Source organism: Haplochromis burtoni, unplaced genomic scaffold (assembly GCF_018398535.1).
Source record: "Haplochromis burtoni strain Fernald_Lab_line unplaced genomic scaffold, NCSU_Asbu1 Contig_1386, whole genome shotgun sequence".
Classification (NCBI taxonomy): domain Eukaryota; kingdom Metazoa; phylum Chordata; class Actinopteri; order Cichliformes; family Cichlidae; genus Haplochromis; species Haplochromis burtoni.
In genome coordinates, this window is record NW_024583747.1 from 40,653 (window position 1) to 50,722 (window position 10,070).

At 39.0% G+C, this 10,070-nt stretch overlaps 1 protein-coding gene across 1 annotated transcript in view; it reads left to right on the top strand.

Moving 5' to 3' along the window:
* Positions 1-8,851, top strand: part of LOC102292887 (B-cell receptor CD22) — a 49,496-nt gene extending 40,645 nt beyond the window's left edge. The window contains exons 4-10 of the mRNA XM_042216942.1: positions 5,660-5,680; positions 5,802-6,134; positions 6,365-6,565; positions 6,663-6,995; positions 7,111-7,335; positions 7,896-8,150; positions 8,400-8,851. Coding sequence (XP_042072876.1) covers positions 5,660-5,680; positions 5,802-6,134; positions 6,365-6,565; positions 6,663-6,995; positions 7,111-7,335; positions 7,896-8,150; positions 8,400-8,593 — 1,562 coding nt within the window. The 3' untranslated portion in view covers positions 8,594-8,851. The remainder of the gene's footprint in view (positions 1-5,659; positions 5,681-5,801; positions 6,135-6,364; positions 6,566-6,662; positions 6,996-7,110; positions 7,336-7,895; positions 8,151-8,399) is intronic.
* Positions 8,852-10,070: the final 1,219 nt, after the last annotated feature.

The following is a 10,070-nucleotide window of genomic DNA, read 5'->3' on the forward strand; positions in this document are numbered from 1 at the left end:
CATTCACTTCATTGTTTAATACAATTTGTTTAAATCTTTGGTAATAAGCATTAAGTGAATAAAGATTTGATTTGGTTTATTTTGTACATTCAAAATGTTTTGATGCATTCTCAGTCATCCAGGTAAGTAAATCCCAAAAAGTTGATTCAGTTCATCTGGACGTGGTGTTTTCAGTGGGAAGAAACATTTCATCACTGAGCCAAGTGACTTCTTCAGTCTCAAAATGCTACGTCCAGATGAACTGAATCAACTTTGGGGGATTCAAAATGTTATGTATTTAAACTGTTATAAGATGTTAATCTAATGTACACAACAAAGGCATACTGAAATGAATCTGAAATCATATTGCCATTTTAAAAAGCTCTATAAAGCATTATTATTAATTTCACCTGTAGACTAATCTATTGGCCTTAAAGATGAAGTCAGAAGTCAAATGTGACATGAAATTTTAAATTTTTATGCAGTAATTTCTTTCTTCTCATTTTAAAGGGGATTTACAGGCCTTTGTCTGTTCATGCACATTAAGCGTGTACAGAGAAAGTCAGGTAGCTAGATGTCTATCTCTCTAAAATTTTCCAACCACAGAAGAAATCATCTTCAGATCACATCTTCATCTCCATCCATTTTTACTTCTGAGAATTGCATTTCCTGCTCTGTCTCTCTGTGCGTGAGTGTGAATAAGAAACCATTAGGTGAATAATAATAGGCTACATTTGCTTTGCATTGTCCCCACCTGATGACAGTGGTATAGTATGATATGATTCCATATTAGGTTCTTGATGAATGTGTGTTGTTGTTCTTCAGCATGGTTCTATGTGTCCCTTTTTAACTTTGAGTACCCGCCCCTTTAAAGATCTCTGCACAGCCCCAGAGCAGAATAATATCAGTCCATGAGTCTCAGACTGAGGCAGTGTCAAGTGTTCTCTGACTGTGAGGTGTCCACACTTGAAAAAGACCAGACTTTGAATTTCACTCAACTTTATTTAGACCAGCTAGTTAGATAGCTGGTAGGTAGATAGGTAGGTAGCAGCAGGTAAAAAACCTTTCAACACAAAAATAAAGAACATTTCATTAACCAGTAACCATTCAGATAAATTACATGCATTACACAGAAGACAGATGAAATAACAAAATACACTTCAGTAAAGCCATTTACTATGTGGTTAACTGTGTCAATTTAACTGTGGTTCTTAAATATACAAAATGTGTCTTCTTTGCATTTAACACTTTTTTTATAAACAATTGTATTTTAAAGTATACATTTTAGAGTTCACAAACATTTTAATAGACTTTAACTAAGGATTTTCTTTACAAAGAATTATTTTCTTTAAATCAAAACCAAACATTTATTCACTAGTTTTACGATCCACCCAAGGATTTGGGGGTAACTATTTTTAGCTGAAGTGTGAAAGCAGCTGCAGTCCAGCTGGTTTTCTTTTGTGTGGTTCAACAAAAACAAATTTTGTTCCAGTCATGTAAGGTTCCTGTTTCGTCCTAAATGTTCTAGGATCAACCTTCCAACTGACCAAAAAGTTAGTTAATGCTTTTAAAATTATGACTATCACACCAAATTTGTAACCTAAATTTGGCTAACAGCAAACTTAACTTGATAATTAGAGTGGGTGGGTGTGGTGAATGGGTGGAGCAGAGGTTTTGGAGACAGTGTCGGAGGAGTCGGGCGGCCACAGCTGCCAGTCATCAGCTAATTGTGATTCCTCTATTTTGTCTCAGGCTACGTCCACACGTACCCGGGTATTTTTGAAAACGCCGATTTTTCTATGCGTTTGCACCTTTCGTCCACACGTGGTTGCTGGAGTACTTTTCTATGCTGTGGTGTGCTGGGGGAGCAGCACAGCAAAGAAGGACTCATCCAGGCTGGAGAAACTGATCAGGAGGGCTAGCTCTGTGGTCGGCATGAAGCTGGACACTCTGGTGACAGTGGCAGAGAAAAGGACATTAAAGAAACTGATGGACATTATGGACAATGCCAGGCATCCTCTGCACACGGCCATAACAACCAGAAGAGTCTGTTCAGTGACAGGTTGCTTCTCCCCAAGACAAGAACTAACAGACTTAAAAACTCCTTTGTCCCACACGCCATCAGACTGTTTAACTCCTCTCTGGAGGGGAGAGGGAGGGGAAACAGGAGGACAAAGGAGGGGGGAACAACTAAGCTGTAGTGCCTCTTCACCTCACTGTACAATACCTTGTGCAATACTTTTGTAAATAGTCAACAGTGCAATAGACTCAATACTTGAAATGTGCAATTCACTTGTATTTTTATTTTTTATTCCTATTTATTCTATTTATCCCCTTCGTATATTTTATTTATATTGTCTCTGTATATTATGTGTGTGTGTGTGTGTGTGTGTGTGTGTGTGTGTGTGTGTGTATATTATATTCTGTAACTCTGAAACTTCTGTCGGTGCTGTGCTTTTTGGAAATCGAATTTCCCAGAGGAACCCACCCGAGGGATTAATAAAGTTCTATCTAATCTAATCTAATCTAATCTAATCTAAACTGCGTTTCCGGTCACTGAAAACGGAGATTTTTCACCGGCCAGGGTGGATATTTTTGAAAACTCGTTTTTGCATTTACGTGTGGACGAGAAAAACGGAGAAAGCGCAGCATCAAAGGTGTGCGCCTTTTTTGACGTCACACTGTGCGCCACGTTATTGTTTCGGTGAAATGAATTTCTACAATACTGTTACTGTTAGTTGTACTCTCTGCAGTGTTTAAATGCTTACATATACACACACAGTTACTGTCCCGCCACACATACGACTCTGTTCCGCTTCTATGCCCCATCCTTGTTTACTATTTCCCACCGAGGCTTCTAGACTAGCCAACATTTCTACATGGTTAGGAATATAGCGCCACCTGTTGCTTTGGCATCTTCCTAGCAGCGTTTTCCTTCATTTCTGTGTTTACGTGTGGACGGGATTATTTTTTAAAACGAAAAATCTCAATTTTCAAAAATACCCGTGTACGTGTGGACGTAGCCTCAGTAGGTCGCTGGGACCAGGGGTGTGTGAGTGATGACTGTGGTGTGCAGTGTGTGTTAATCACTGCAAGAATAAAGTCTGTGTGTTCTATCATTGAGAGACCCAGTGTCTGTATGTTGGGTCCCACAGTAACAATGAGTGATACAATAATTTATTTATTATTTTGTACAAATTAATAAAGAAAACATCAGACATCACAGCGACATGATTGGGTAGTCCAATAAATGAATTCTTTTTAATTAAACAACCAGTTTCTTGTTGTTGGATTAAATCCACAGGGAAAAGACTTGTAGGTTTTTGAAAGTGGACAAATTAATCTATATTATATAATAATAAATATTGTTAAAGTAACAGGTCCTACGGATACAACTTATGCTATAATATGTTCACAATAAATTAGTTTTTAATTCACTAAACAGCGAAGAATCCGAAAGTGCAAAATAAAGGGCAGATTTGCGGGGACTAATATTTAAGGCTCTTTTATCTGATAAAAGTGTGGTAATTGCTTGTGGTCCATAAACTTGTGATAATACACAATTGCTTGGCTGCCTACTGAGAGTAGAAGAGCAAGTAGAAGACCACCCTGCATTCTGGTATTGTGTGCATAGTGGTGGTTTGTGACACTGTTTTAGATTGAAAAGGCTGGTTCTGTGGTTATTTTAACATGTACATGAATTTCATGTTGGACGTATTCTGTATTCAAAATGTTAGGTGGTGGCATGTCATATTTGCCCTCTCTGAAATCTACACCTAATGGTTTCTTATTGTCTTGAAAAATAAATTCCTGAATCACATACAGCGGGGTTCTTAACAAGTATGTGAATCACTCAGGCCCCACACAGGATATATTTATTTTGACATCCATGTTAAAATTTCAGTTACATTATGGATACTTATTTTAATGTAACACTGTGGCAATAAGGCAAGAAATGAACATTCTTTCATGAAGCGCACTAAGAATTTAAATATATAATCTCCTGCAGGTGGCTTTTGTTTTTGGACTTTTAGAGAGATAATTACATGATGCAGGTAAGCTGGTATTATCATCAGAAGCCTGATAAGCTAAAGCCAGCATGTTAACAGAAAGACTGCTAACTGTCATTCAAGTAGTTGTAGCTGACTCACCCTATGTTGTTTTTATCTAGGAGACATTTTGTGTTAAAGATTTGCTCTCAGCTCTCTGCGAGATGAGTTTTGCATAAAGTAAACCTACATTAAAGCTAATGATGTATAGAAAATTTTTATGGTCTTGTGATCATATGATCTCATTAATAAACTGGACCAGAAACGTAAAATTAAAAAAGTGATTCAAATATGTTGTGTTTGTTTTTAAGAAGTTCATTCTGCGTGCTGCACTGTATAAGAACCACTTCTTCATTTCAGTGTGGGAGTTTACAGGTTTTCATCTATTTACCCATACTGAGCGTGTACACCAGGAAGGAAGACAGTTTAATATGACTTTTATATTTTCCAACCACAGAAGAGATCTCATCTCACCTCAGCGCCTCATGAAGACTAACTAGTGAACAGTATTTGTCATGTTGATGTGATTTAAGAAATGAGAGGAGCAGCTATGAGTTTAAGTGCAGCAGCGAGCAGATGTGTTCTCTTCCTTCTCTCTTTATCAGGTATTGTGTATCTCTATTTTTGACTTATATCAACGGTTACACCCTGATACCAGAGCTGTTTCCGGTTGTCACAAATTGAAAATGTTAAGGTTCGCAATAAACCCAAATTTTTCAAATTGTGTTATTTGTACTAACGGACCTACACAGATTTGCAGCTTTATTGATTTGAGCTCCTCACAACCTTTTTAGAGCATAGAGTTACCATTTAGAAGAAGTAGAGGAAGATCAGTTCATCAGTAATTGTTCCTTTTGCCTCTTCCTAGTGCATAATAATCCCATCTTAACCAGAACCTTATCACAGCATTAAAGTGATTTATTTTTATTTTGGAAGGTGCAAACAAATGTAAATTACTTTAGAGGATTTGATTTTGATTCTGATGTGTTCTGTGTTACAGTGGTTCAGAGTAATAATGGAGTGACTTACACTTCTACTCAGATCTGTGCCTTTGAAGGATCAACAGTGGACATAGGCTGCTACTTCAACCAGCCATTACAATTGTCAAAAAAAATTTGGCTCACTGAACGTATTGAATATAACCCTGATGATCTAAAAAACGGCTCAGGTCGAGTGTCGTACAGTTCTGACTGGGAGAGCTGCACTCTGACAATCAGAGACCTGAGAGAGAGCGACTCAGCTGTGTACAAGTTCAGATACATAACAAACAAAGGTGATCTTACTGTTTCACCTGGAGTCTCTCTGACTGCCACAGGTAAAATTTTCATTTACACATCTGTCCAAACTTGTTATGAATATAACTGTATGTGTTTGCAAATGGATAAACAGAACAGCAGAGCAGAGTCTCCACTCTGATTTTTGCTCTCTCTTCACATATTCAGCTCTTCAGGTACACGTGAACGGATTATCATATTCCAACTTTGCAACGCTGACTTGTCAGAGCAGTTGTCAAATACATGATAGTCCATCCTACATCTGGTACAAAAATGGTCAGAAAATTTCTACTAGAGGCCTGTACTGGTTTAGAGACTATCTAAAGCCTTCCGATAGCTACTCCTGTGCTGTAAGAGATTTCTCCTCTCCTTCAGTGTGTGAGTTTATTTCAGTTACATAAAACCATCTCATAGAGTCATTACATACATCTGAATAAAAACAGTCAAACTCACAGTAACTACTTTCTAAATCTGACTTCAATATAATTTTATGTTTCAGGTGTCCGAGGTGATTCATGCAACAGAGTGAATTACAGTAACAGAAGAATCTGTGCATTCAAAGGCTCATCAGTGGACATTTCTTCTACTTACAACAGTTATCAAAGTCCAATCCAGTCAACATCCTGGTTCCATTCTGGTCGTGGATCTGAGGACCTCAGAGAAGACTCCCAGTATGTAGGTCGTGTTGAGGTGACTGAAAGCGAGAGAGGACGCTCCACTCTGAGAATCAGAGACCTGACAGAGAGTGATTCAGCCGAGTATCACTTCAAATTCAAAACACAAAGCTTTGAATGGAAGAGTAGTTTACCTGGAACAACTCTGACTGTCACAGGTACTGATCAACACACTTATATTTAATATAAGTGCTATAATTTTTAGTATTATTGGGGGTTTTAAATTAATTACAACAAAAACAAACTTTAAATTATTTCATGTTTAGACATTGAGGAAGTTATTATTTTTCCACACATTGATAGATCTGTGAAATGCATTCCCTATTATGACTCCTTCAGTGTGAGAGTGACTGACATCTTATTTATTGTTTCTTGTCCACTGGTCAAGATGTTCAGGTCAGTGTGTTGACTGGACGGCAGTTGGATTGTGTCACCAGATGTAATCCTTATGTTTCATCTTATGTCTGGTACAAAAATGGACAACAAGTGATTGGAGCCAGCTCTTCTTCTTATGACGTGCCATATGACACTTCAAACAGCTACTCATGTGCTTTAAAAGGATTTGAGGATTTTCACTCTCCATTAGTTTGTAAGTTTACTTTGAGATTTTATCGAAATAAAAACTTTTAATCTGGGTTATTATTAATATCATGTTCTTCCTGTCAATGATACATCTTTTTCTTTAGGTGTCAATGGGGAACGGTGCAAACGAGTGAATTACAGCAGCAGAAGCATCTGTGCAGTCAAAGGCTCATCAGTGGACATTTCTTGTACTTACAACAGTTATCAAAGTCCAGTCCAATCAAAGTCCTGGTTCCGTTCTGGTCGTGGATCTGAGGACCTCACAGAAGACTCCCAGTATGCAGGTCGTGTTCAGGTGATTGAAACAAAGCGAGGACGCTCCACTCTGAGAATCAGAGACCTGACAGAGAGTGATTCAGCCGAGTATCACTTCAAATTCAAAACACAAAGATTTGAATGGAAGAGTAGTTTACCTGGAACAACTCTGACTGTCACAGGTACTGATCAATACACACTGAATATTTCATTCAGCTCAGTTGTTCAGTTGTGGTAATGGGTGTATTTATTGTTTTGAGTATTTAAGTCTGATGTCTGCTGTGTTGTCATATTCAGATCTGCAGGTGAAGGTGAGCAGAATAATATCAGTCCATGAGTCTCAGACTGAGGCAGAGCTGAAGTGTGAAAGCAGCTGCAGTCCAGCTGGTCGTCTTTCTTTTGTCTGGTTCAAAAACAATCAGTTTATGGTTGAACGAAGTTCTTATCAAGATTTGTTCAATCCTGGAGACATCATCTCCTGTGCTTTCAAAGGACACGAAGATTATCGCTCAGATCCTGTGTGTAAGTTTACTTCACTGTGTTATGCGATGATCACGATTTTCAGCTCCTCAGCTTTCTTTGTTCCCTGAAATTTTGTTTAAGATGTTCAGTAAAATTCACAATACTGTACATACAGTTTAAAGGTGAGTGGAGTCAGTTTCATGAATTAGAGGTAAGCACTCAGTTAAAGTCAGAAAAGAACAGTCATTGTGCTGAAGAGTGGTTTGATCCTGATCAGAGAACATCAAAGTTCTTTTCATTTTGGAAGTTAATCCTGCTTGTTTTACTTTTGAGGAACTGATTAGCAGTGTAATAGTCAGAGATGCACAGGAATCTGCTTCTGACTGTCTACAAAGGTCTGTCCATGGACTGTCATGTGTACATCCAATTTATGGAACAACTGACAAATCCAGCAAACATGGTCTGTTCATGCAAAGCATGAATCTAATATATTGAAAATAACAAATGTGACCAATAATTACAGGCTTGTCTTTCCCCATACTTGAGGTTGTGAGAGACTAAAATTAAAGTGATGGAAATTTCTTAATTTCTAAATGTCCTGTTAATATTTTCTGTTCTAGACATTCCAGAGGTTCCCACTGTGTCAGTGAGTCCCTCTGCTGAGATAGTGGAGGGCAGTTCAGTGACTCTGACCTGTAGCAGTGATGCTAACCCAGCAGCTAAATATACCTGGTACAAGGAACAACAACCAATCAGCCAAAAAAAGCAAATCATCTTCAGGTCCATCCAGTCTTCTGATTCTGGAGCGTATTACTGTACTGCTGAGCATGAGGTGGGCCGAATGTCATCTGAAGTCATCTTTATCAGAGTGAAATGTGAGTCAAGACAGTTTTCCTATAATACCACACAGGAAACAGGGGTTTAAACTCTGACATTGTCACAGGGGGAGAAAAGAAGGTTTGTAAGCTTAAAACTGTCTTTACAATCTGCTATAATGGGTATAGATATTTAAAGTTAAAGAATAGGATTTTGTACAATTTCTTCACATTGACTTGTTTGAACACCAAATTCAAATGTAAATTTGCTGCAATTTTTTGTCATAATTATTTCCACATCCCTTCCAGATGCTCCAAAGCTTCCCTCTGTGTCAGTGAGTCCCTCTGCTGAGATAATGGAGGGTAATTCAGTCACTCCATCTGGTGAGATTGGTGACGACAGTCCAGTGACTCTGACCCGTAGCACAGTCAGTTTTTCTCCTGACATTGGGAACAATCAAGGTAGTGACACAATGGAGTTGTTAAAATTGGCCCAAGTGTAGTTTATAGTATTTTTAGTTTGTAACTGCTGTATGACATTAGGCAAGAACTATACTCAAAGTGTGTCATTAATTAAGACTTTGGTCTGATATGTTTTATCTTCTATGTCCATTCTTATGAGACCATTAATCTTGTAATCCAGTAACAAGTTTTCAGTTTGGTCACTGTTTCCTAGACTCATGGAAAAAATCAACTGCAATTGCATCAATCACTGTTCTATTTCTGGCTGTTATAACCATCTGTGGAATCATATTCATTAGGTGAGCAGTTCAGTTATATTGTTAAAATCAATGTGTCTTTATTGATTTCAAGTTATAATAATAATAATAATAATAAAGCTCCTTGAGGTGACTTTTGCTGTGATTTGGTGCTATATAAATAAAATTGAATTGAATTAATAATTAATTAAAATGTTCATTCATTCTTCTGTACAGAAGAAAAGGGTGCTTCAAAACAAATTCTTCCAGAGAGAGGCCAGACAACAAACCAGAGGTAAGGAAGAAGAGGTCAGGTATCAGGTATACATATATGAACCTGAATTTTAATGTAACTGAATCTCTTTGTATATGTCGCATACTGCTGTCTAGGGATGAGTATTGATAAGATTTTCACGATTCCGATTCCATTTTCGATTCTGTTTAACGATTCGATTCATTATCGATTCCGTTATCAATTCTTTTTAAAAAGGAGAACACTAAGGTCGATTAGCTTAGAACTTTGTTTTATATCTTCTCTTTGAACAAGATAGAAATTTAGGAGTAACATGGCCTTACAAACCCAGCAGTGAGATCTTAAGAGATCCAGCCTACGGCTCTTCAATGGGGTGTCACAGGGTCCCCAGGAAAAAAAATTTGTAAATGTAAAATAATAAAATAAATATTCTTCTGTAGCAATAACAAAGTATAACATAAATTATTCCTCCTTGAATCGCTACCTTATCGTGGTGGAGGGGTTTGTGTGTCCCAGGGATCCCAGGGGCTATGTTGTCTGGGGGCTTTTGCCCCCTGGTAGGGTCTCCCATGACAAACTGGTCCTGGGTGAGGGACCAGACAAAGAGTGATTCAGAAGACCCCCATGAAGAGAATATCGAGGGAACAGTTTACCCTGCCCGGGATAGGGTTACCGGGGCCCCGCCCTGGAGCCAGGCCCGGGGAGGGTGCCCGAGGGCGAGCGTCTGGTGGCCGGGCCTTAGTCCATGGGGCCCGGCCGGGCACAGCCCGAAGAGGAGACATGGGCCCATCCTCCCGCAGGCCCACCACCCGCAGGAGGCGCCATAGGGGTCGGGTGCATTGTGAGCCGGGTGGCGGCCAGGAGCGGAGGCCCTGGCGGACCGACCCCCGGCTGCCAAGACTGGCAATAGGGACATGGAATGTCACCTCTCTGGTGGGGAAGGAGCCTGAGTTGGTGCGTGAGGTTGAGAGGTACCGGCTAGATATAGTTGGGCTCACCTCTACGCATTGTCTGGGCTCTGGAACCAGT